At 41.0% G+C, this 27,806-nt stretch overlaps 1 protein-coding gene across 3 annotated transcripts in view; it reads left to right on the plus strand.

The window, feature by feature from the left end:
• The window catches only part of AOAH (acyloxyacyl hydrolase), a 169,132-nt gene that overhangs the window by 26,317 nt on the left and 115,009 nt on the right, over positions 1-27,806 (plus strand). For all 3 annotated transcript variants that reach the window (XM_032305272.1, XM_032305270.1, XM_032305271.1), the window contains 2 exons: positions 6,231-6,297; positions 13,911-14,010. In XM_032305272.1, coding sequence (XP_032161163.1) covers positions 6,231-6,297; positions 13,911-14,010 — 167 coding nt within the window. The remainder of the gene's footprint in view (positions 1-6,230; positions 6,298-13,910; positions 14,011-27,806) is intronic.

Raw genomic sequence — 27,806 nt, forward strand, 5'->3', positions numbered from 1 at the left:
CTCTGCCTTCGGCTCAGGTCATGACCTCAGGGTCCTGGGATGGAGCTCCGAGTCAGGTTCTCTGCTTGGCGGGGAGCCTGCTTCTCCCTCTCCCTCTGCCTGCCTCTCTGACTGCTTGTGATGTCTCTCTCTCTCTCTGTCAAATAAATAAATAAAATATTTAAAAAAAATAAGACGCTCAGTTCAGTAAAGGCTCTTTCATTTGACATACATTAAGTTAGGGTGGGCATTACTGTTTCCATTTTACGGAAGTGGAAACCAGGGCGTAGAATGGCCATGCAGATGGTAGAGGGTGACAAAGACACTTTGCCTCCTACCTCAGGACTTTTCCTTCTTGAAATCAAATAGGCCTGAACCATAGTGCCCACCTGAACCCCAATATTGCCTCCTGTCTGGTGAGCCGTGAGAATGGGGACAGAGGAAGTGAAATTATGGATTTCAACACACAGATACTATTTTATTTTTATTTTTTTAAAGATTTTTTATTCATGTAACAGAGAGAGAGAGATCACAAGTAGGCAGAGAGGCAGGCAGAGAGAGAGGGGGAAGCCAACTCCCTGCTGTGCAGAGAGCCCAATGTGGGGCTCGATCCCAGGACCCTGAGATCATGACCTGAGTCGAAGGCCGAGGATTAACCCACTGAGCCACCCAGGCGCCCCCACAGATACTATTTTAAAATAGTATTGCTTTTACCTCCAAAGCAACACAAGCTCAGAAAACATAACTTTTAGCAGAATGAAAGCATGTAAACAACATTCTTGAGAATAATCACTCAGTAAATCATGTTGGCCTTTTCATGCCTGAGAAGATTTTTTTTTTTTTTTGAATTTTGCAAAACATTACTGACCTTCGGTTTCACCTGCTGCTTTTGCCTCTGGCTCTCATTAGTAAACACCTTGGAAGAATCTCAGAATTGTTAATGAAAAAATGATTAATGGAATCATTCTCCCTAGGGGTGAGCAGACTCCTATGCCCTAAGACCCTTGCTGGAACTTCATTCTTCTGGGGGTCACCTCTGCAAAAATCTTATCTTCATGGAATATGATAGCTAAAAACTCATGTAGGTTGAAAATGAGGAAGGCAACTCTCCTCGTGTTCTGGAGATTCTGAAAATCTACGAACAAGCTAGAGAACACATAGCCTCAAAACTAGCTGTGTGGTCAGTTAATCTCCCTGTGCTTCAAATTTCTCACCAGTACTTAGTCTGTCACTGACCCTGTCATACTTGGAGTTGACAAAGCATCAAATAAAATGTCCTAAGTACACCTGACAGTCATGCTGCAAATAACATGGGCTTTTGGAGTAAAAAATACAATCTCTAACCGAACCAGTTGGCCGATCTGTGACTTGGGGCCTTAAGCTCTCTAAACCTGGACGTTCCTCCCTATACAACAAGGGTAAGAATAAACACTCCCTCAAAAGATTCTTATGAGAAACTTCTTCACGGTAAATGTGAAGGTGAATGACAGCCTAGAATGTGCTTGGTGTTATTTACATACACGTGTGTACATCTAAGTGCGATGACTGCTCACTGGCTCCTTTTTAACCCTTCTTTGCCCTTGGGAATGGCCATGATTTTTTTTCTCCGATGCTGTTCCAAGTCTGACTCTGTAGAAATTAAATGCTGTTGTACCTTCCTGGTCACAGAGAGTTTAACTGTGTACATTTTAAGTCAGGTAACTAGCAATATGTGAGCAACTTTGTTTTCCATCACTAATGGTGAGGTTACAACTGATCATGGTGATTAGGCTCTATCTGGCTTGCTCTGGGGACTTTGCATGTCTCCACTCTGTACCCTACTGTGCTGATCTAGAATTTAGCTGTCAAGGGGCCATCTCATGCTTCAGACCAGCCATTGCTCCAGGAGCCCCTCACTCTTAAGCATCATAGAATCCATCTGAGAAATGATCACAGAATCCGTTCAAGAAATGGGTCATTCGGATGGTCCGACTCAGAGAGCGAGGGGAAACTTGCAGCCACTCATTTCAACTTGAGCAAAACGAGGTTCCAAAACACACACACACACACACACACACACACACACACCAACGTCTTTTATTTTACCAGGAAGAAAGCAAATTTTCTCTTCCGAGAAGTACTGCAAGAGCAAACTATTGCCCAGCTCTCAGCTAAACTAGTTCTGTGTCAGGGTACTTGAAACTTGCTGGCAGAGTGCTTTGCCGATTCGTGTAGTTCTGAATGTCTGTTACTTAATTCTCCCAAGTTCCTAGATGGTCTAGTGAAGAAGACTGAGTCCCTGTCCCACCTTTTTCAGATGAAGGAATTGAAATCCAGAAAGGGTAAACAGTCGAAGGTCAGAGGCAGGTGGACAGGTGCTGAAATCTGATCTCTGAGTCCTAGGACATCCGAGGTTCTCGACACTCTCCACTGCAGTGCCCTGAGAAGGAGCTCCCCGGGGGAAAGGGGAGATGTTTTTATTTTAAAACAGGTGGTACTGAGGTATAATCACATACGAGGCAATTCACCCATTTAAAATGTATAACTCAGTGGCTTTTAGTATATTCCCAGAGATGTGCATCCATCACCACAAATTTTATTTATTTATATTTTTTTTAATTTCAGTGTACCAGAATTCAATTGTTTATGTACTATACCCAGTGTTCCATGCAATACATGCCCTCCATAATACCCACCACCAGGCTCACCCTACCTCCTACCCCCTGCCCCTTCAAAACCCTCATATTGTTTTTCAGAGTCCACAGTCTCTCATGGTTCATTTCCCCCTCCAATTTCCCCCAACTCCCTTCTCCTCTCCATCTCCCCATGTCCTCTTTATTATTTCTTATGCTCCACAAATAAGTGAAACCATATGATAATTGACTCTCTTTGCTTGACTTATTTCACTTCACTTATTTCACTCAGCATAATCTCTTCCAGTCCCGTCCATGTTGATACAAGGTATTCATCCTTTCTGATGGAGGCATAATACTCCATTGTATATATGGACCACATCTTCCTTATCCATTCGTCTATTGAAGGGCATCTTGGTTCTTTCCACAGTTTGGCGACCATGGCCATTGCTTCTATGAACATTGGGGTACAGATGGCCCTTATTTTCACCACATCTGTATCTTTGGGGTAAATACCCAGTAATACAATTGCAGGGTCATAGGGAAGCTCCATTTTTAATTTCTTAAGGAATCTTCACACTGTTTTCCAAAGTGGCTCTACCAAGTTGCATTCCTACCAATAGGGTAAGAGGGTTCCCTTTTCTCCACATCCTCTCCAACACACATTATTTACTGTCTTGTTAATTTTGGCCATTCTAACTGGTGTGGTTTTGATTTGAATCTCTCTGATGGCTAGTGACGATGAACATTTTTTCATGTGTCTCTTAGCCATTTGTATGTCTTCATTGGAGAAGTCTCTGCTCATGTCTTCTACCCATTTTTTGACATGATTATCTATTTTGTGAGTCTTGAGTTTGAGGAGTTCTTTACAGATCCTGGATAACAACCTTTTGTCTGTACTGTCATTTGCAAATATCTTCTCCCATTCCGCGGGTTGCCTCTTTGCTTTGTTGACTGTTTCTTTTGCTGTGCAGAAGCTTTTGATCTTGATGAAGTCCCAAAAATTCATTTTCGCTTTTGTTTCCTTTGCCTTTGGAGACACATCTTGAAAGAAGTTGCTGTAGCTGATATTGAAAAGCTTACTGCCTATGTTTTCCTCTAGGATTCTGATGGATTCCTGCCTCGCGTTGAGGTCTTTTATCCATTTTGAGTTTATCTTTGTGTGTGGTGTAAGAGAATGGTCGAGTTTCATTCTTCTACAATTTGAATACTTTTTATTTCTTTTTGTTGTCTGATTGCTATTGCTAGGACTTCTAATACTATGTTGAACAAGAGTGGTGAGAGTGTGCATCCTTGTCGTGTTCCTGATCTCAACGGGAAGGCTGTGAGCTTTTTCCCATTGGGGATGATATTTGCTGTGGGTGTTTCATACATAGACTTTATGAAGTTGAGGAATGTTCCCTCTATCCCTATACTTTGAAGCGTTTTAATCAGGAACAGTTGCTGGATTTTGTCAAATGCTTTTTCTGCATCAGTTGAGAGGACCATGTGGTTCTTCTCTCTTCTCTTATTGATTTGTTCTATGACATTGATTGATTTGCGAATATTGAAACATCCTTGCAACCCAGAGATGAATCCCACCTGGTCGTGGTGGATAATCTTTTTAATGTGCTATTGGATCCTATTAGCCAGGATCTTGTTGAGAATCTTAGCATCCATATCCATCAGGGATATTGGTCTGAAATTCTCCTTTTTCATCACCACAAACTTTAGAACATTTTCATTATATCGAAAAGGACCCTAGCACCTCTAAGCTTCACCACCCCAAATATTTATCCTCCAGAGACCCAAACAACCACGAGTCTATTCTCTGCCTCCACGCATTCGCTTCTTCTGTATATTTCATATAAATACAATTACATCTTTTTCACTTAGCATAATGGTTTTACCGTCCATGTTGTGGCACGGAGCAGAGTTTCATTACTCTTCATAACTGAATAACATTCTACTGTATGTATATAACCCACTTAGTTCATTCATTCATTTGTGAATGGACATTAGGGTTGAGTTGTTTCCACTTCTCAGCTATTTTAAAGGATGCCACTATGAACATTCATGTACACGTTTTTGTGTGGATGTATATTTTTTATTCTTTGGGGTATATACCTATAAGTGTACTTGTTGGATCTTATGGCAACTCTATGTTGAACCATGTGAGGAACTATAAGGCCATTAACCAAAGTGGCTGCACCGTATTCTGTTCCCACCTGCAGTGTATGAAGATTCTAATTTCTCCACATCAGTACCTGCTAATCTGTTGTGTTTATTACAGCATATCATAGTGGGTGTGAAGTGGTATCTTTCTGTGGTTTTGATTTGCATTTCCTGAATATCTAAAAAGGTTGAGCATGTGCTTATTGGCCATTCATATATCTTCTTTGGAGAAAATCAATTCAGAAAATCTTTCCCTAAGTGTTTGATACAATTCCCCAGTGAAGCCACCTGGTTCTGGGCTCTTCTTTGGGGGAAGCGTTTGATTACTAATTCAATCTCTTGTTATACATCTATCCAGATTGTCTATTTATTCTTGAGTCAGTTTTGACATCCTGTCTTCCTTGGAATTTGTTCATCTCCTCTAGTTATCTAATTTGCTGTCATCACATGTCATAGTATTCCCCGATGGTTCTTTTCATTTCTGGAAGGTCAGTGTGGGGATATGGTTTTAAGTTCCTACTCCCAAAGCATAGTGTGTTTGAAGTTCATGCTTTATTGTAGGAAAAAAAAAAGTCCTATTGATAGATCTATCGGAATACAAAAATACTATTTACATTATTTACTACTGAGTAAAAATGAACTACTGGCGAGAGTTCCGAATATTTATGCTGTTCTTTCACTACCTGCCCTCCAGATAAGGTGTGTGTAGCCCCGTTTGAGTTAAGCATGACAAGATAAATTCTCATCAGGGAGAGATTCCCATCTTTTCCCAGGATAGCCCATCTATCCTAATTGTGCTAAGGTTCTAATTCCCAGGGTTTCACAGTGGAGTCACAAACTGGAAAAACAGGTCCAGAGAGTTCATAGGTTTTACTGTGCAGATCAATCCACAAGGCATCCCTGTACTGTCACAGTGGAGAGGAAGGAGATTGCTTTGTTAATGTGTGTGTGTGTTGGTGGGGGTCGGGGGTCTGTGTGTTCTCTGGGGTAGATAGCAGTGCAGGGATCTTGACAGTCTCCTGTCTCTGGAATACCAACACCCAAAACCAAATAGCCTAAATGCAATCTTTTCTTCCCTGAATGAACACAAAAGAAGTGTATTTTTAACAAAGCTATATTTCAGCTTGCTTACTTCAATGTGAGTCCTGTTTCTTTTATTTCAACAAAGGAGAACTTCATCAACATTCAGATGTTCCTTGCTGTACAAAAGAAAATAAAACCCAAAAATGTAACTGTATTTTTATAATAAACTGGTGATCTTTATCATGCATGGTAAACAAAGTGGCATTCACATAATCCTAAAATGAGGTTTTAATGAATACATTAACTGTAACATTTTACCTAAACCCTTATAATTAATCACTTGAATTAATGCTAAATTAATCATTCAGCATCAGTTCCTAGTAAAGATGATTATTTTTAACTCATGTGTTAAATTCATCAGAATAAAAAATAATCTATTTCCCCTTCTTTATTTCTTCTTAGAAAAGCTGTTCTTGAAGACGACCTGCTATTTAGTGATAAGAATGTTTGGACCGGACCTCATAAAACTGTAAGTATGCCGGCACAGTAACCTGGGTCTGGTGTTGAGACATGGGGGCAACAGGAAAGCTGCCAGGCAGCTGGTTCCACTTCCAGCAGGATGTATTCACAGAACAAGGGCTTGAGCTGTGTTCCTGTTCTTGTTAGTAGTGGAGCATTCAGACCTGACTCAGATCAGTTGTCACTCGAGGCAAAGACTCCCCTTGAATTACAGTGTGGCACCTAGCTCGATTTCTCTTCAAGAGCATCTCAGAAGGAATTTTACCAACAAGTAACCAGATCCTACTGTCTGGACCTAAGCATTTAACCCTTTCTCCTGAGCTCCCCAAGGAGCCCCACCCTTTCCCTTCTCTTCCTGCTCCGGTCCCAGGCTGTGTTCTTCCTAGGCTCTTCTCCTCTCTCCTTCCTCGTGGGTTTCCTGGCCCTCTCCATTTCCCTAGCCCCAGCCCATGCCTCTCAGGTTCCCGCATGCATGTCATTATCATCAGTCTGTTTCCTTCTGTCTCTTATGTTTCTTTCTATTTTGAGCTCAGGTGCACTGAATCAGATAAATGATTTTCCTTCCTATTCATGGCATTTTCTCATCAAGGATCCATACATGGCTTTTTTACATTTATGATTTAGTTACTTTGAATAATGTAATTAGCTTCCAAACCCACCACCCAAAAAACTAAGTCTAGGACCTTAGTTATAATTTACTCTAACAATCCAGTTCCTCTGTCATTCTCATGCTTTTCTCCTTCCAATTAATAATCTCCATGTTCATCTTTCTCTTGCTTTCTTTTTTTGTAGTTTTCGTATATGTGTATAAATACTTACATTAATATGTATTATATTAAATTTATATTTATTTATGCTAATAAATATATGTAATATATTTATAAATAACAATAAATATAAATATATGTAATATACAAATATATGCAATATCAATAATTAGTATATAAGAAATATGTCAATAAAATATAGAAAATTAATCTTAATCAAATATTATTGGATTAATAGCTTAATGATTAATCATTATAATTAATGATAATATAATTACATGAAATAATTAGAATTTTACTACATTTATTATATATATATTGCTTTAAGCCATATATTAGTTATTTCTTTAATTTATGAAGTGGGTAACACAATGTATATAATCTTTTGGGACATACCACTTAGATTTATATGTCTAAGTTTCATCCATAACATAACCTAGTGTTGTTGCTGTAGCTCATTCCCTCTGACTATATAGAATATTGTGCCTCTACAAAAGTCAGTTCCTTCACTCTTCCAATGATGGGTTTTTGGGTTGTTTACTGGTTTTCTCTCTTGTGAATGATATGATGAATATTCTTATGTGATTCCTCTTTTATATGCCATAAGACTCAAAGCAGAGAGTCTTGGAAGCATCATTCCCCACAGCTAGGTAGCCTAGAATGGCAGAATATTAAGGACAAGAGGAACTGAAAATCATATAGTCCACAGTGGTCATGAGTGCTTCGTCATGCTCTGCACCTGCCTCTATCAATATGTACCTCACTTTGTTATGGTAAATGATTTCTAATGACCCTAGACTGTGAGTATTTGGAAAGCAGGAACACTTTCTTTTTAACTCATACTTCTATTACTGCCTTTGCCTCCTAACTGGATTCTAGGCTTCTAGGTCTGCCCATTGGCCTGTAAGCTTGACAGTCCACATTCTACCTGGCCAATATCTTTTAAATGCCAAACTAATATGGCACAAACATGAAATTCTTCAGTATTCATGCCATTTGCAGGATTCCTTAGTGACATACACAGGGCTATTTATAAATCAGTCCCTGAGGACGTTTTCAGATTTATCCCTTCCATACTCCAAACCACTTATAATTCTCCACACACACACCAAATGTTTTGGCCTCAGGACATTTGCCCTGCTTGATGCATCCGAAACCCCTACCCCAGACAAATTCTACTTCTTTAGACCTTAGCTCCAGGGTCACTTCCTGTGGAAGCTTTCTTGACCCTCTACAGACTAAGACAGACATGTAAACTGCTGCCACCACGACCACCACACACACACATACTCTCTCTCTCTCTCTCTCTCTCTCTTTCTTTCTCTCTCACTCACACCTAGGACCCCATGCAAACCCCTGGCACAGCACTTACCCCACCTTTGTGTAAAAGTGTGGACTTTTCTGAGTCCACAGATTGAAAGCCTTATGAGAGCAAAATGCTGAACATGTGGAAGGAAGGAAGGAAAGGGAGGGAGGGAAGGAAGGAGAGGAAGAAAGAGGCGGCTTTGAATCTTCAGGGCTTGGTGCTATATTTGAGTTTTCAATATATATTGAGGGCCTTCCATAAATGCTTGTTTAATTAATTATTTTAAAAGAACAGAAGTATCACTACAGATGAGCTATGAGCTATGACTAGACTGCCCCAAAGAAATAGGTTGAACATATTAAATGAGAAAAAGAAAAACTTTTTAGCCTATTCATTGAATCTGCTTATATACCTAGTATAAGCCAAGTGCTCTGGGGGAAATGTCAGCTTGACCAGAGAGGTTCTGCTGGGCCTAGATCAGGGAACCAGAAAGGTAGGTGGGAAAAAGTCACAGAATCTAAAGAGGGCAGGGCATACGGATACCCAAAAGGGGGAGCCAGAGATTAGCTGCCACGTGTGCTGGGAACAAAAGGGCTGTGGCGTGGGTTGGTGGAGAAACCCATTGCTCTTCTGTAACTGCCTGGAGAGTGGCAAGTGCAGGAGACATTTAAGCACAAGGATCAGAAAGGGCAGACAGACACTATACTAGGTACTGCAGATGTGAACTGTACAAGGGACAGTCCCCACCTCAAATGACAACAAATGAACACAAGGTGATAGAGAAGAATGGTGCCAGCAAACCACCAAAAGAGGAACACACCCTGAGTAGGTGTCGGGGAGGGGAGGACATTTTTCCCAGTGAGATGACTCAAAGTACTAAGATGACAAATTCTCGTTAGTATGGGCTGGGCCACTTGAAGAAAGTCAAATGTAGTAAATCATCGCTCTTCATGGCTCAGTCCACCATTAGTTTGATTTGTGAGTAATTTTCCAGTACTCATATTAGTTGTTTGCTGATAGACATTTCTTCTCTTAGTGTGTGCCCTTCTTACAACTTGTTTTAATCAATCACATATAGTTTTGGGTTGTTATAGATGCTGAAAATGACAACCTTATGATTTAGTTCTACCTGAATTTCAGGCTTTCAGTATTAAATGTGTTTCCTAACCCAGAGAGCATCCCTCCTCATTATTTGATACCAGTCAATTCTCAATGATTCATGAACTAATTATTCAGCAATTACATTTCCTTTCCATTGTCAAGCCACAGGATGTTCTTGGGAAATGGGACTCCTGAACATTCAGGCATTCCTCCAAGAGCCTGGGTTGTGCAGGGAGGGACTACTTCCAGGAGCAGCCAATCTTAGCCAGTACCAGGACCTCCTCTACTTGGTTTTGATTTCCACCGTGCCATTTGTTGCCATAGCAAGCCTGATGCTTGTCTTCTGTACATCTCAGCTTGCTTCCTGGGATTTATTTATGCTTGCCTCTAAATCTTAAGCCCTTGTATTCCAAACCTAGGAATTCTCAGAGATCAGGAGACGCCTAAACTACTAACATTTTTTAGAAGAAAATGTGTAACAGGGTTTATAACATAGTACACCCTAAATGTAATTAATGTATTATTTAGACACCCAAAATACAAAGCAATATCTGTGCCATTCACAAGATAATTACAGCAGTACCCCCTTATCCAGAGGGGGGGTACATTCCAAGGACCCCCAGTGGATGCCTGAAACCAGACAGTACTGAACTATATATACTATTTTTTGCTATACATACATCCTTGTGATAAAGTTTAATTTAAAAATTAGGCATAGGAAATAATTAACAAAAATAATAAAATAGAACAATTATAACAATACACTGTAATATAAGTTATGTAAATGTGGTCTCTGTCTCTCTTTCTCTCTGAAAATATTTATTTCACTGTACTCACTCTTGTGATGATGTGAGATGATAAAATGTCTACATGTTGAAGTGAAGAGAGCTGAATGAAGGCATTGTGATGTAGAGTTAGGCTACTTTTTTTTTTCCATTATGTTCAGTTAGCCAGCATATAGTACATCACAAGCTTTTGTTGTAGTGTTCAACAATTCATTAGTTGCATATAACACCCAGTGCTCCTCCCAACACAGGCCCTTCCTTAATACCCATCATCCAGGGATGCCTGGGTGGCTCAGTCAGTTAAGCAACTGCCTTCAGCTCAGGTCATGATCCCACGAGCAAGGAGCCTGCTTCTCCCTCTGCCTGCCATTCCCCCTGCTTATGCTCTCCCTCTGACAAAGAAATAAATAAAACCATTGGAAAAAAAACTATCACCCAGTTACCCCTCCCCCTCCCATCCCTTCCCTTCTGCAACCCTCAGTTTGTTTCCTAGAGTCCAGAGTCTCTCATGGTTTGTCTCCCTCTCTGATTTCTTCCCATTCGGTTTTTCCTTCCTTCCCCTGTGGTCCTCCATGCTATTTCTTATGTTCCACATATGAGTGAAACCATATGATAATTTTCTTTCTCTGTTTGACTTATTTCACTCAGCATAATCCCCTCCAGTTCTATCCATGTCAATGCAAATGGTGGTTATTAATCCTTTAATTAATCCTGACAGCTGAATAATATTCCATTGTATATATGTACCTCATCTTTGTTATCCATTAGTCTGTTGAAGGGTATCTCAGCTCCTTCCATAGTTTGGCTATTGTGGACATTGCACAAATATTGGGGTACGTGTGCTATTCTTGACCTTCAGATAATATGTTAGAAGGATAATCATCAGCTTCCAGACCACAGTTGACCACTGGTCACTGAAACTATGGAAAGCAAAATCACAGATAAGAGGAGGACTACTATACAAGATTTAGGGAAATTAATAAATTAATAACATGCTATCGGTGTGGTTTAGAAATGGGATAAAATTATTAAGTTGCATGAGGAAGATCTTTCAATGCTGTGAGTATATTTCTGTGACTATATATTAATATTTAAACTTTCTTTGAAAGTGATGTCAAGGTCTAAATTTGAGAGCTTTCATGTGTGGAAGGTCCTGTCCTTACTCCCTGCCATAGGCTGTTACTCTCACTGTCTGTTAACCCTGACCTTGCTCCCTTCTTTTGATTTATGGTGATGATCATCCTCATTGAATTCATTCTACTGTGATCCTAATTAAACTTGTTAATTAGCTCTGCCAAATGTGTTAATGCCTCCTTCCCCACCAGCCCTGCTCCCCCACCACATGCCTCATTCCTGTACACCTCTGTACCAGTAAGGGTAGTAAAAGGAAGTAAACTAAAATGTGACTATTTTGGTCTTTTTGCTGCTATAGGAAAACAATATTGGGTGGGAATGGTTATTAAGAATTTGGAGATTTCTGGGGTGCCTGGGTGGCTCAGTGGGTTAAAGCCTCTGCCTTCAGCTCAGGTCATGATCCCAGGGTCCTGGGATGGAGCCCCACATCGGGCTCTCCCCTCAGCGGGGAGCCTGCTTCCTCCTCTCTCTCTCTGCCTGCCTCTCTGCCTACTTGAGATCTCTGTCTGTCAAATAAATAAATAAAATCTAAAAAAAAAAAAAAAGAATTTGGAGATCTCCTAAGGATTTCACATTTTATGAGTCACTTGAGCTTTCTGTTCCATGGCTGGTGAAGAGCACACATGCTACTTCTTTGGCACACATTGGCACTTCTTTCCATCTTGTAAATTCTAGTGGTCCTACACTTCTCTGGATTTATGAGGCTCAGCATTTTCTATTCTTGTCTGAAGGACCGTTTCTCACTTTCAGTCTTTTGATGATGAAGCTCTGACTTTAGAGGACTCTGGGAAGAATACCACATACCTAGTTCTCTACTCCTATTCCTCAACGTAGAGACCATCAGCCTCACTCTCTGACTGTGGGGACCCCATTACCAGTCCAGTGATCAAGTTCACTTACTTGAAATTGTGTTCTACTTGCAGAGATAATGAATAGGTCTTAGATATCATATGATTAGTTAGTGGTCCTGGATTACCACAGATGGGATATTCGCTGTAGGTTAAAAAAAAAACAAAAAAAAAAAGGTTAAGCAGAGCCCTATTTATCACCCTCGTGAGCCCACTAAATATTATACCCCCATAAAGACAGCAGTCATCAGTTAAATAAATGAACCATTAAGTTGAGAACAGATGTGTGAAAACAGCTACCCTCTCCTGATTTACTGACCCTTAGAAGACATTAGTTTGCTAATAGACTTTATCTGCCATATACAGCTTGCCCCACAAATTAGAAGATGTGGCCTCCTTTTCTACTTTAAGCTACCTTTCCCTCCACCTCTCACGAAGGAGCCCTGGGGCCAAGCAAATGACTCTTTTTTTCCCTCTTAACTCAGTGGCTCAGAAAAAATTAAGACACCATCTTGCCAGGCCTCAGACAGAGATGGCATCAGGACTTGGAAGCCACCAGGAACATGGGCATATTCTCCCCAGGTTTCCTCACTGCAGATACTGGATTCTCACCCCTGTACCCCATCCTAGAGATTAGCTTTCCAACTGCTATTCCACATGGCAGAAGGTGACATTACTGTCCCAAGTCACGAGGGCTCTTGTTATTCTGGGAACAGCCAGCCCAGAATGAAGTTGAAATCTTTAGTACTAATTCTACATTTCCATAAGAGAGAATCTGACTGATCCTGCTTGTCCAATGTCATCCAATGAGGTCCAATCAACTGGCCAAGAGATAGGGAGTACAAACACAGTTGCCAGGAACCTGTCCCTATAAGGTGAAGGGGACAGTTAAATGATCATTTGAGCTGAGAAGAAAATCTAGACCTGTTTTTCTGAGATTAGTCTCTAGGTATGACCATCCTATATTTATGGATGCTTTTCATTGTTTTGGTTTGGGTTGGGTTGGGCTTGAATCAGTGATTTACTTGGAAAATGATACTCTATTTCTTCCTTCATTTGAAGCAGCACATTGTTCTCATTCTTCTTGGTAAGAAGGGTTTGGGAAGTGTCAGGTAGGAAATGGATATAGAAGGTTTGTTTTAGCCCCTTCAAACTAGTTATAAACCAAAATGTTTGAAGAACACTTTCCTTGCACCATCCTTGGGTGGGGGAAGTCAATGCTATTGTATTTTATTCTAAAAGAAATGTATTTATTTTAAAGGGAAAGAAATTTGGATTATGCCTAAAAATAATTTTAGGTGTTTAAGGCTTTATCACACATGATTTTTTGCTATAAGTCCTAGCAAACTTTAAAATATTATTTCCACCAAATTATAACCCCCATTCATTTTTCCTTTCCCAGTTTTATTTGTGGCTTCTCCTGAAAAGAATCACAGTGCCCATTTGAGAGGCTGACCACAGCTCAGTGCTGTCCGTGCCCCCTTTCTTCCCCCAGGACCTTCTTCTACATAGAGGAGAGAACAACACGGCAGGAGATGGTTGTGACCTGGCAGCTACATGGGGCTGGACTCAAACACCATGCTAGAATCCATTCTGGGGATTTACCTTCCTTTGAAATAGGCTCTATTTCCTAAAGCCCGAGAGATCTTAAATAGCCTTTGTTTTGTCCCATTTCCCTCCAGGCTTAGCGCAGATATTAATGCTGATGTGGTGTGTCATACCCTGGAGTTTTGTAAGCAGGACCCCGGCCAACCATTGTGTCATCTCTATCCGCTTCCCAAGGTGAGTGGGTTTTCACTCTGAATGTCAGATTATGGCGACACGCAAGCTCTTTGAAAATGTTGTAAAGGGAGGTTCAGCTTCGCAGGCCCAGTGGTTTGGGAACAGAGAGAGGCAAGATGACATTTTCAACTACATCGTGTCAAATAATATTGCCCAGTTTTAACCCAGACCCTTCCCCCACCCTCCACCATGCTGCCAAAGAATGTCTTTTCTATTTAACTATCATAGACTATAATCTAGAACTGGGCTTGCATTAAGTGGGAAATCTAATCAGCCAAGAAGAGAAGAGGTTAAATTTCTTTCTAACGTTTAAAAATCAAGCAGGTCACTTTTATAACAAGATAAACTCATCCAGTTTGCTCAGGACTTTCCTGGGGTAAGTCCTAAAAGTCCCACGTCCTGGGAAAACCTGAGCTGTTGGTCACTCTGGTCTGACCTTTACTGTTCTCACCAATAAAATGGGTATAATAAAATGCCTGAAATAACTCCTTCATAGGTTTGCTGTAGGAAGTAAGTGAGCTAAGGCACCCCAAATGCTCAGCACAATCCCTGCTACGTAAAGAAGTCTTAATAAAAGCGGTAGTCAGTATCACTATTATCAGTATCATTATTATTCAGAGATAGCTCTTCAGAACACCCTGTGTGCATTGTATCACGTTGGACAATTTTCAATTGGAATGTAGTAGACAGGACTGCAAATGTTGAGAGAATTCTCAGCTCACATTCTGGGTGAGAGTATAATATTAGATCTAATTAGGCTTCAAAATACTGAATTTTCAGAAGCTTCCTATAAAAATAAAAGAAAATATAAAAGAAAAGAAAATTCTATGCCTCCTATTCCAGAATTGTAGTTTTTCTGTGTATGACACAATAGGTTTCTATTTCATATGTAATTTCCTTTTTACTCTCATTGAAATAAATTCAGTTTAACACTTTGCGGCCTAACCAATGAACATGATGCTGCCGACTGACAGCATTAAACATCATCAGCCTGTCCCCCAGAGAAGGAAGAAAAAGGTGCAAATACCTACAGTATGAGCACATGTCATGCTTCCTAAGTGACTGACCATGTGCATATTATATGTCCTCGAAATCTACCTGAGAAGCTTTGGAATCCACTAGTTTCTAAAAGGGATAGACATTTTTAATTAAAAAAATTTCTTTTTCATATGTTCAAATAGCATGTGAATATGGTGTCATAATAATTCACTATTTGATAGTGAATTTATCAAATTCACTATTTGATAATGCACAGAGGAAACGTGTCTCTATGTATAAAGGCAGGTGATAGGGGTTTTTCGTCATTTCCTTAAATAACATCACGTTAATATATACATCACACTCACAGTTATATATAGTCACAAAATGTTCAACTTTAAACTATCCCATGTAAAATGACATTTCTTTGTTTTCTTACCCTATGCAGTTCATACTCAGAATACCATTTCCTTGTCTTCCCGTCATGACACCCTTTGTAGTTCCTCACTCAGAATGGCTCCAGCCGTCCTAGCTGGCTCGGAGCAGGTGGGAAGATTTCACCCTAGAAATGTTCAGGCCATGCTCCCTGCTCAGCTTGACATTCCCCTAGTTGCTGTTCTGGACCTTCACCCACCTCCTCAAATCCCCATCACCAGCCTCCCTCCCTGCAAGTGCCCCAAACAAGACGGGCAGTTGGTGCAAACATGAACAGCTTCCCTCTCTTCCGCCTCCAAGATTTCTTTAACAGCAACAACTGATACTTACTGAGGACTCACTGTCCTATATGATGCTGTGCTTACCCGTCACCTTATTTAGTTCCCCAGATAACTCTAGGATGGAGGCACCATTGTTCCTTATGAGCCCTTTTTTAATGTCACAGAAACTGGGGTAAAGGGGTTATGTAACTTGCTGAAGGTCATTCCCTTAGGAAAGAACAGAACTGGGATTCGTATCCCTAGCCTGCTGAGAGCAGTTGGTTAATCTCTTATCCATTGTCAATGCTTCTGAAAATCCTCCCCGGGTTGTCTCTTTGCATCAGTCTGCTGAATTCCCACCACCACAAATAACCAATGTCAAAATCTTGGATGTTTTCTTTTTAATTTTTAAATTAATTGCTATTATATTGATTTTTTTGAGAGTTACGATAACGTGTATGTAATTTCTTACCCTACTCTGCCCCCTTAACATTACACTTTGAGCATGTATTTTTTTAATGGTATATTTCAGACCTTCTTTTCATTGCTGTGGCGCACCTGCAAAGCAGATGTGAATTAGTGGGTAGAATTACCTACCTACTAAAGATGTAAATAATTTCCAGTCTGTTGTCAGAACAGCCTCCCCCATGACTCACCCATTCAATACCTACCCCTCAGTATAGCCACTGTTCTAAAGTCTATCACCACAGATTAGTTCATGCATATAAAGTTCTGTTCTTGAATGTCATATAGATGGAGTCATACAACATGGTCTTCTCCACGTCTGGCTTCTTTTGCCTGGGAGGGTCATTGTGTTTTGCGTGTGTGACACCGCATGAAGGATTCCCACAATCATCCTTTGTGTCACTCCTGCTCTATCTTCCCAGTTAGTCCAACCAAATTCTGCTCTTGACTGCTTTCCAAAAAATTCTCCACATTGATGCCAGAAAGGCCCTTCTGTAAGGTAAATTTGATCTTGAACTCCACCTCAGTGCCTTGATGTGGAAATCAGTTTCTCCCTCATGCTTCAGATCTCAGCTCATGTGTTGCTTCTTCAGGGAGTGCATCCCTGACTCATCCTATATACCCGTCTTGTTGAAGCTCTTGTAGGTCCCTCCACAGAACCTGCCTTGTTTTAAACGATAGAACCGGGTGATTGTCTGTCCATCTCTCCCACTATGCTCTCACCTCCCAGAGGACGTGGCCTTGGTCTCCACTGTACACCCAATGCCTAGGTTGCCTCACACATAACAAAGACATATTTGTTGAATGAATAAAGTGCCTCTAGCTTATCCTTTGCATCGCTGATGGAAATTCTGATTTCCCTTATTTCATGGACACATTAGTTTTCCCAGTGCCTGTCTCTGTGCCCGGCTTATGATCTCTATATTGCCTACCCAGTTAGGTATACATTTTCACTTAGTATTTCAGGATTCTCAAAAAGCCTTCCTGGACTTCCATGGTTCTACTTGTGGCACACCCGCAAAGCAGATGTGAATTAGTGGGTAGAATTACCTACCTACTAAAATTACCTACCTACCTACCTACCTACCTGCTGCAGCCAAAATAGAGTGATTGGCTCTTCCTTGAGCTCACCTTAATCTTCCCACCTCTGTGCCCTTGTTCTCAATCATTCCTTCCATCCAGGATGCCCTGTCATTACCAGGCCCATCCTTTGAGCTCACGTCTCTGTCACTTTCTCTGTAGGATAATTCCTAATCCTCTCCGCAAAATATTAACTCTGTTCTCCACTAACATCTTAAATACCTTTTGAAGTGCTATTATGTGCGGGTGTTGTTCTAAATGCTTTATGTACATGAATCATTTAATCTTATGAATAGGTATTGTTGTTGTCCACATGTTATAGGTGAGGAAAGTATAGCACAGCGATATTAAAATATTAAGTTTACACAGATTTTCTTATGAAGATGTAAGCTTATCAAGATGACAGGTCTGTGTCTTGCCATCTTTGTTTCCTCCATTGTGCCAGGCACGTGTTTGGTGTCCGGATGATATGCCAGCACTGCCCTTGACATGTGTGATCTCATGTAGCAGTGCTCCCAGGGGGCGGGGGTTATTTTACGGGAGAAGAAATTGAGACAAGGAGAAGTTAAGAGATTACAAAGCTAGTAAGTGGCAACGAGAGGATTCAGCCCCAGGTCTTTTAAAGTTCTGCCCAAGTTCTACCCCACTGTGCTCTAGGCCACTTGCTAGTACCGGGGTTATGGTTACTTCTATAATTGAACCACCGATCCTGGGTCACTAATTCCTCACAAATGGGACTCTACACCCTCAGTGTCCTGCTTTGCTTGTGTTTCCGATTCTGGTGAAATACAAATAACATGACACGAGCCATTGTCCCTGTGAAATGCATGCTGCAGGGTGGAGAGAAGAAGGGGGTCCTTCTGCTCCAGGGCTCTGGTGGGCAGCACCCAGAAGTGCAGAGCAATGGGGTCTGACCGCAGTAGGAACAGAAGTAAAAGTGGAAGCACATTTAGGGACCTGAAGAAACTGCCTAGTCATCGTCTATGGCGCAGTTGACATTCCAAGCCCACTTTGTGCCCATCTTTTAGCTGCAGGTCATATCCTTACCTGTCGTGTGCTCAGAATGACAGAGCGTCATCCATGATTAACTGAAGCAAGAAACAGTCTACAGTGTTCAGTCGGCACCAGCTGGGGGTGGGGGGTGGGGAAGGAGGACGAGACAGAATAGGAAAGGAACAGAAAGAAGGAAATTGCAGACTGCGTTGTAAAGACCACCCAGGTGGCTTTTTGTTACTGACTTTGAGGGTATTGTTTATACCCCACTCTGATCTCATTTGCACCCAAAACTAGGCAGCACCTGCTGCGTGAATGCGTGTGCACGTGCACTCTTGCAAATGTGCACGCATGTGCCCGAGCAGCACTCTGACCCTGAAAATTGAATGTGGTTCTTCCACGTGTACTGTGTCTTTATTAGATCAGTGCTAGAGAGCACCCATCGGGCCAGGAGTGGAGCCTCCCTGGCTTTATGCGGCTCCCTCTGGGCACACCCTGTAACTTGGAACAGATGCCCTTCCTAACCACCCCCGAGCTGCAGGGACATGCTACATTCACAGACATCTCAAAGGCATAGTCAAGACCTACTTGACACCACTTTGATCCACATTAAAAGAGAATTATATTCAGAGCATGTGCTCTACTGCAGATAGATTCTCCTCATTTCCCTGGGGCCTCCAACCCATTTAAATGGCTGAGAGGCAGAGGGAGGGGGGAGTAGAGAATGAATTTGCTCTACGAGCCTATTCTACCAGTTGTGCTTATTCAGTGTAAACATCACAGGTAGGAGAAGGGGCCTTAAGCAAAGGAAGAGAGGTAGCCAGATGTGAGTTCTATATGGGAAAGGAAACATAGACATATTTATCACTGGATGAGGCAGAGCGCAAGGGAGGCAGGAAATGGAGACAAGGGGCAGATTGGAAGGGCTTCCAGTGCTAAACTAAAGAGTCATTCAAATTCTGGAGTGAAAATTCAGCATGTTTTGGTATTTATTTCACGTAATAAATTTTAAGTACTTGAAATCAGTAAAACAGACTATTTAATACATTTCAAATACAAAAGTTCATAAAAGAGAAGTAAAATGCAAATATCCTGAAATATACATTAAATGTATTCTAATATAAAAATAAAAATTGGGGCGCATGGGTGGCTCAGCGGGTTAAAGCCTTTGTCTTCAGCTCAGGTCATGATCTCAGGGTCCTGGGATCAAGCCCCACATCGGGCTCTCTGCTCAGTAGGGAATCTCCCTCCCCTTCTCTCTCTGCTTGCCTCTCTGCCTACTTGTGATTTTTGTCTGTCAAATAAATAAATACAATCTTTAAAAAAATAAAAATTACTTCAAAGAAGCACTACATAAAATAAAGTATAATGGGGGTTAAATATGAAATGAAATGCCGATCTTCTTTTAAGTCATCTTAGTCTAGCATTGAGGTCATCCTTGAGCTATGAAGAACTTCCCAGTTATTTCTCATTTGTCTTCATCTTCTTATCTCATCATACATAAATGGTGATTCTAATGCAGGTACCATATTAATACCAATTTTGAAAAGTATTTCAGAAAAATAGTAAACTGCTGTGAGGGGACCCGTTGCCTGAGGAAAGCAATCCAGACTTTGAAATGGCTTTTCCTGAGTGAGTCTGATTGCTACAGGAACCCGAAGCTCTCCAAGGCTGAGTGTGTGGGAGTGTATGCATACACAGGGAACTCATGCTTTCTTGGGACCCAAATTACCACAAAGCTGACATAAAAAGGCTTGGGAAGGAATAAGTTTGTACTCTTTTTATGAGAAAATGTCACGCAACAAATTCTTGCTGTTCAGCTGAGAGATAAATAAGCTGATCTCAGGAACTTACTTTCGTTTTTTAAACAGTAAGTGTGAAAAAAAAAATCTAGCATCTCTTCAAATATCTCAGGTAGTAAAGTTCAGGAAAAATTACAAGTGGACAGGAAATTGAACAATTTCTAAAATGCATGAATCACTACATTTTGTTCTGGACCGTCAGTTGGGCCCTTCTGTTCCGAAGGATGAGCTGAGCTCTGTGCACAATGCTTTCAGATGTGCGAGCTAATCTTCCCCCAAGGTTTTTCAATGAGTTCTGTTTTGTCCAATATGGTGTGTGTGTGTATGGGGGTACATTTCTCTACTCCATCTCTGTTTAATAAGACCCGAGTCTCTAAAGTCCACCTTTGTCCTCTCAACATTGTAATGATGACTTGTCTATTTTATGAGAAAATAAAAATGAATTCAGGGCTCTCCATTAAACAGAATCCGTATTCAAACATGGAAGAAAAAAATTACTTCCTCTGTCATCATCACTACACTGGAGCCTCCGTGGCTACTGTCATGGACAATTCTAGCAAAATAGTAGCTCAAACCTAAACTAAATAGAAGCCTCTCTTCCTCTTTGGTCATCTGGTCAACCCCTCCAGCTCAGATTTGCTCTTCCCCTTTTTCCACCCTAACTCTGTACAGTATGTGACTTTTCTCCCATAGCCAAGCTTAGGGGCAAACAAATCATTACATAATACCCATTTTTGTGATCATCAGAGTTTCAGGTTAAGGAAATTTCCTTCTTGAATGATGGCTGATCTTCAGTTGTAACTTGGCAAACTATTAAAATATCAGGTGTTACTTGTGATGGGAACATACATTCCAGGAAGAATAACCTACAATTTTGGACCATTTTTTTGTGTACTACCTCAATACTCTGGAAGAGTTAATAAATTTTCCCATTTTATAAATCCATGTTTGTCCCTAGAAGGTAACCATATCTTTATTAACCGGGACTAGAAATGGCACTAGGGTCAGAAGTGTCTTGGGTGAAATTGATAGGCTTTTAAGGCAGAGACAGTCATTCTTTTATTCCCACAATAGACCTTTTCTAGGCTCCTTTTGTGTGACAGGCACACATTAGGGATGAATGATAAAAGGCGACGGCAAACACAATTTGAGTTGTTATACCTGTACCAAAAGCTGGCCTATGTACTTGTCATACAGCATTTAAAGTCCTTCCACACAACTGCAAGCTTATTCTGTTATCCTAATTTTACAGGTGGGAAATCAAAATCCAAATTAAGTTGCTGGTTGTGGAGTTATTTGACAATGTTTGTAAAGTTCCTATTTAAACATCTTGGGAACTGTTGAACAATGAGATAAATGACAGGGCGATATAGCCTTCTAGATGTGCAAAGTCAGCTGAAAAGGAAACAGAGTATACTGCCTAAAAATAAACCCAGGTGCATTGGAGACTCTTGTTTTTGATAAAAGCAGCATTTCAAATCAGTGGTACAACACTGGCTTATTCAATAAATGGATGGAACTAAAGACTAGCCATTTGGAAATAAAATTTAAGCTAAACGTTTATCTATTTTTTACAGCCAGATAAATCCCAAATAAGTTAAAGTTTGAATCATTAAAAATGAAACCTTAAAAGAAGAAAAATCTGAGCAATTTTAATTGTGATTTGTGATACAGAAGTCATAAAGGGAGTTATGAATACATCTGACTGATAAAAAAAAAACCTTCTGTACACAAAGTCAAAAAAACAGTAAATGGGGAGAATATTTTTGTAATATGCCACACAACGAATTATTTTTCCACAATTCAAAGAGCTTTTATAAAATCAAAAAGAAAGGAAAAATGAGCAAAGGTCACAAACAATTAGTTCACAGAGAAAGAAGATCAAAGGACCAAAAATTTAAGGGGGAAATACCAATCTTCTTCTCATAACAAAAAGAGTGAAAATTAAATGAGAGGCCAACTATCTCTTATGTATTTTGCCTTTGCAAAACTCTTTGAAGGTCATTAGACAAGAAATTATTGAAGAAACAGAAAGGTTTTAAATATCAGAGACTACTCCATTAAATTGCTCCCTGAAGACTTGAAGGCTTAAAACGCTAACAGAACTGAGGAAAACATTAAGCCCCATACTCAGATATACAGACTACTGTTCAGTCTTTTCTCTGGGTATTTTGAGGTATCTTGACAGAGATACCATCCTCTATTTTGGTGTAAGCCCATATTTGGAATCTTAGAGAATTTATCTACTTAGACTTGTTTAAAGACAAATTTGGAGGTGATTAAACTCATATGATCTTTAAAAGCTTCAAAATACAGCAGTAATAATGCAAATTTAAGTTACCCTTTCTGCTAAGTAGAAGAAATCAAATGATTCCAAGAAATGTACTTATATGGCATTCAAGATTTAAAAATGTTTCTTGCCTACTTTAGAAAAGTTTAAAAAAATAACTGTTTTTTTCTTGATAATATGCTCTTTTCTTTCCTTAGCTCAAGAAAAGCTAATGACTCTAGTGAATTTGAACAGTTCAAAAGATACTTCAAATTCTGACTTTTTTAAATTTTTTTTTTTTAAGATTTTATTTATTATTTGACAGAGACACAGCGTGAGAGGGAACACAAGCAGGGGGAGTGAGAGTGGGAGAAGCAGGCTTCCCACTGAGCAGGGAGCCTGATGCGGGCCTCCATCCAAGGACCCTGGGATCATGGCCTGAACTGAAGGCAGCCACTTAATGACTGAGCCACCCAGGCGTCCCCAAATTCTGACTTTTCAAAAAAAAATTTTCTTTATTTATTTGACACAGACACAGCAAGAAAGGGAACACTAGCGGGGGAGTGGGAGAAGGAGAAGCAGGCTCCCCACTGCAAGGAGCCTGATATGGGACTCGATCCCAGGACCCTGGAATCATGACCTGAGCTAAGGCAGACGCTTAATCATCTGAGCCAGCCAGGCTTCCCTAAAGTTTTAATCAATGGTCTCCCAATATCCACTCTTGGCCCTTGCCTTCACCTAAATAGTCAGCCACATCAGAACTCAGTTCTGAAGTCATTTCCTCAAAGAAGCTTTTCCTGGTGTCCAGACTTCCTTGCCTTTCATCAGACCCCTTCCTTCCAGAACGTGTTCCAATTATAATTAACAATTGCACAATAAGCTAAATAATTATACAATTATTATTTAACATCTGCTCCTTCTGTTAAGGTATAAATTCCATGGCAACAGCTAACCCAGCTGTTGTATCCCCCAGGCACATGCTGTTATGTGTGATTTCCCCAGAGCCCAGCACAATTCACTGCACTTATTAATCCCTCAATAAATACTTGTTGAATGAGCAGTGGACCCAAAGAGGTCCACATCTTATCCCCAGAACCTGTGAATGTTACCTTATATGGAAAAGGGACTTTGCGGGGCATTTGTAGATGGGGAAACTCTCCTGGATCATCTGGATGAGCCCCATGTAATCCAAAGGGGTCCTTATAAGAGAGAGGCAAGAGGATCCGAATGTGAGAAGAAGATACGGCAACAGAGATGGACTGAGGAGGCCATCAGCCAAGGGGTGTATACAGCCATGAAACACCAAAGCGGCAAGAAATGGATATTCCCCCGGGACTACAACTGTTAGCCCAGCTGAAACCTGGCTTTAGCCTCCTAAGACTCATTTTAGACTTCTGACCTCCTCTGGAACTGTGACATAACAAATTGGTGTTGTTTGAAGCCACTATGTGATAATCTGTTACAGCCACAATAGGAAACTAACACAGGTTAATTGTGAAACATTGGACAAGACTGATCTAGCAACCTGAATGCAAACGGAATAATAATAGATCATAACAACAGCGACAACAAATAGAATATTATGTTGCAAAACAGTTGGTCTAAACAACCCAATGACCAAACCACATTTACCATCTAACTAACCCACTTATTTGCCAGAAACCGTGTGTTTAAAAAGTAGGACAATAACCTGTAATAAGAACAGCCCATACAGTCTAGCACTGGAGAACTTCTGTGCACGCAGATTCTAGGGAAGAAACGGTCAAAATATAGCTGAAGAATGTTGGTTGTGAAGCCTTGGAGAATTCCAGCGCCAGCTCTTGGACTTCTCATCTCTAAAGCGGGATTAAGAACTGTTAATCCCCGCCCCCCACCCTACTGCTGTCAGTATAAGGTGAAGAGCTACAGCATATACAATGCCTGGTACAGACCTGGAAGCATCGAAGAACGCTGTACGTGTGCAGTGATGGTGGGAAACTCGATGGATGACAACGTCAGAAGAGCGGAGTGGGAGTAGTGCTGTTTAAAACAATGCTTTTTTAAAAAGATGCTGTCTGGGGAGAAGAATAAGGATAGTATGATTAAATATATTAATGATACTAATAGCTCTACAATGCAGAAGTAGCCCAGGAGAAGGAAAGAAGAAAATGTAGCTAACGGTAAAATACCGATGAAGAAGAGCTATTCAGTGATAAAAAGGGAATACGTTTGAAGATAATGGCTTTTTTCTTTCGTATTTCTGTCCCTCCTTTCCTCCCGCCCCCTCTCCCCGCTTCCTTCATGCTCCTGGAGGAAGAAGATGGCATGAACTGACTTCATTTTTTCCACACAGCTAAGAGTCATAAATGCCCTTTAGAGCTGGGCCTCGTTGGAACATGGAAATCATGGAAATCAAACTGGGCTTTGGTAGACCTCATCCTACGTACTGGAAAATCACCACTGTAGGATACAGTGGAATAGAGATACAATAACAGATGAGCAGAGCCCACCCAAAGGCCAGACATGCCAGGATTTCATAAAATCTTACAAGTAGAGGCGCTTCCCACCTCTGTCTTTCTACTTAATAGAAATCACCTTAAAGGGCTTTTCCTCCCTTCTCTTGACTCTTCTAGTCTGCCTTACATTAGAGGTATCCTGTGCTTACTGCTTCTGGTGGTCAAGTCTTTGGAGATAGCGTCTCTCAAGTCTTGCTTCGTTTTTGAATCAACTTACACCATTAAGTATGGGGGTGTGGGAAAAAAACCTGTCCTAATAAACTTCTAGAGAAGATCCAAGTAGATCAGTGAAATCCCCCCCACCCTCAAACCCTCTCGTGTACGTGCCTGCTCTTTGACAATAAAAATCTTGCATCTAAAATCATTTCACTTCCCAAGGGGCTTTCTCCTTTGTGGGTACCTGTCACTGTTGTCAGGAGTGTGAAGTGAACAAAAGGCACTTTCTGTAATTTTTAAATCTACCTGCTGCTATAATTGATAGTAGAGAATGCAATTGCTAAAAATTGTTCACCGGAGAAACTCGTGCCTAAAAATACTATTTCTCTTTACTTCCTTCTCTCCTGAGTGTACCAGGATTTAATTATTTAACATCACAAAACCTGAGAAGGCCCAATTAACGAAGGTGTCTTGTCCAATTCACCAATACTCCTAAAATGTCGGGAGAAATGATCCCGAGTTCTGGAGCGTTCCCCGTTCACTGTGTTCTTTACGTGTTTCCCCATCATAGACAATACGGTACACTACGCTTTGGCTGAAAGATTTGAATGTTTGGAAATGCTTTCCTAACTAGTGCGTCTTAACACAAAGTGGCTGAAAGCCTTGACTATGCTAATGTGTGTCAGGGCTCTCTCAGAGGAACATTTAGTTCGCAGATTTCCCCAACTTCTTCAACTTAAAACAACAACAGTTTTCTTTTCTAGCCCACCTATTAACAACTCCCAGAGCAGGGTTAAAAGCACAGGTTTTGTGCCCAGGGGGTATGAACTGAATCTGGACTGTGCCCCTCACTGGCTCTGTGACTTTGGATTTTAGCCACTCTTAAGACTCAGTCTACCTCATCTGTAAAATAGGAATAATGGTACTTATTACTTAACACTTGCTACATTGTATTCTAATTACATTTTATTGCCAATCGTCTCTCCCAGGTTATAAAACCCTTGATGAGAAGGATTATGTCTCATTCACTATTACAGCCCTGATACATAATTTGCCACGCAGCATAATCAGTAAGCGTTTGTGGAATGAATGAGTAGAGTGAATGACAGCCCAACAAAATGACTGACTGAATGACTTTCTTTCTCTCTTATGATCAGTCCTACGCTGGCTACAATGTTTGTACTTGCATTTCCACACACAGGTGCATGGGTTGTTGGCTTACAGAGCCACATCTCTCTCCTCGACCCTGTGAGCCTTTGCATGAAAGCACCCCCTACACACATGAATTCCCCTTGCATTCCCTTAAGCCCTGGTGGAACCTTGGGAGTCATATTTTCTCACTTGGTTAAAATTTCAGGCTTACTTTGTTCTCGGGAAACAATGTGGTCATGGTGGAAAAGGTGTTGGAGTCTAGGGACTTGAGTACTGTCTGCTCAGTTTGCTGAGTGGCCCTGCTTACATTATGTAACCTCACCGCTTTCCACTCAGGGTGGTTTTGAAGATCATTGAAATACGGCATCCATTTTTGTAGGCTGATGTTGTAATTACAGTAATTTTTCCAGCTATGCATTAGTGACTTAACGACTCAAAACCATCGGTTGCTGTTACACTAATGTTGTGCTTACCACATGCAAGGCACTGTGCCAAGGGCTTTCTTGTTCTTTACACACACACACACACAGAGTATTATCCCCATTTTGCAGTGGAGGACAGTGAGTCTCGGAGTGCTTAAGTAACTTGCCCAAGGTCCCACAATTAGTGAATGGCAAAGCTAGGATTCAAACCCACAAGCGCTCTGGAGTCCAAACTCACTGTAAATAGAAGATGATGATGGAGACTGTGACCTGGTGATCAGTACAGCATTTAAATATCTTCCATGGAAGATCGGGAGTCACCGAACCTCTCCTCTTATCCAAAGACTTTGGACTGGCTCTGGTCTGCATGAACACTTCAGTCATTCTAGGCAGATGTCTTCCGTGAACAACCATGGCTATGTGTTACTCTATGCTCTGATGATCAAGCAAAAGGTCGACCTCTCCCCGTCTTGTAGCCTGCTGGCACACGGTGCCATATCGTCCTTGGAATTTTCCAAATTCTTGAGTAAAGAAATGCACTCTATGTATCCATGGTTCTTGGGACTCTAAAGCTCCCATGCTGAGAGCTTATTTCTTTGTAAACCTGTGTGGGGCCCTCCTTGGCAAGCCACTCGTGAGAATGTTAAAGAGACCCTGAAGAGGATTTGAGCCTGGAATAGGAGCCACTCTAACTAGAGGCAGAAAGTAATGAGAAATTGGAAAGGATCGACCATAGAATGTTGCAGGATCAAATGAACACTCCAGAACCAAGCTCCTCATTGTTGATGGAGAATCTGTTTATGCCTCAGATCATTGCTCTGAGTCATAAATCCCAGTATGGCTTCCAACCAGAAAGGGGTCATATCCAGCTCACCATCTAGCCCCGAATGTTCTCTGCAGCCTCTGATTACAGTTGCCCCCTCTATTCTGAAGTCTTAATTTTTTGGAGGATGCAAGAGCGGTCCTCATACTTCAGAAGCAGCGCTGTAAGCACCAGATTGCCAGCAGTGAAAGGTTACCGATGAGAGAGAGTAATTATCTTCATTTGCCCATGGCTAACAATTTGCCCATTTGCCTGTCATCACAACAAGCAAAAAAATTAGCTTTTCCAAGTATCTTTCTATTAAGTTTTTAAAAAAGATTTTCTTTATTTGAGACAGAGAGATACAGAGAGCATGAGCAGTTGGAGAGGCAACAGGAGAGGGAGAAGCAGGCTCCCCGCTGAGCAAGGAGCCCCACTTGGGGCTCGATCCCAGGTCTGGAAGATCATGACCTGAGCCGAAGGCAGA

This window comes from Mustela erminea, chromosome 11 (assembly GCF_009829155.1).
Source record: "Mustela erminea isolate mMusErm1 chromosome 11, mMusErm1.Pri, whole genome shotgun sequence".
NCBI classification, from domain to species: Eukaryota; Metazoa; Chordata; class Mammalia; order Carnivora; family Mustelidae; genus Mustela; species Mustela erminea.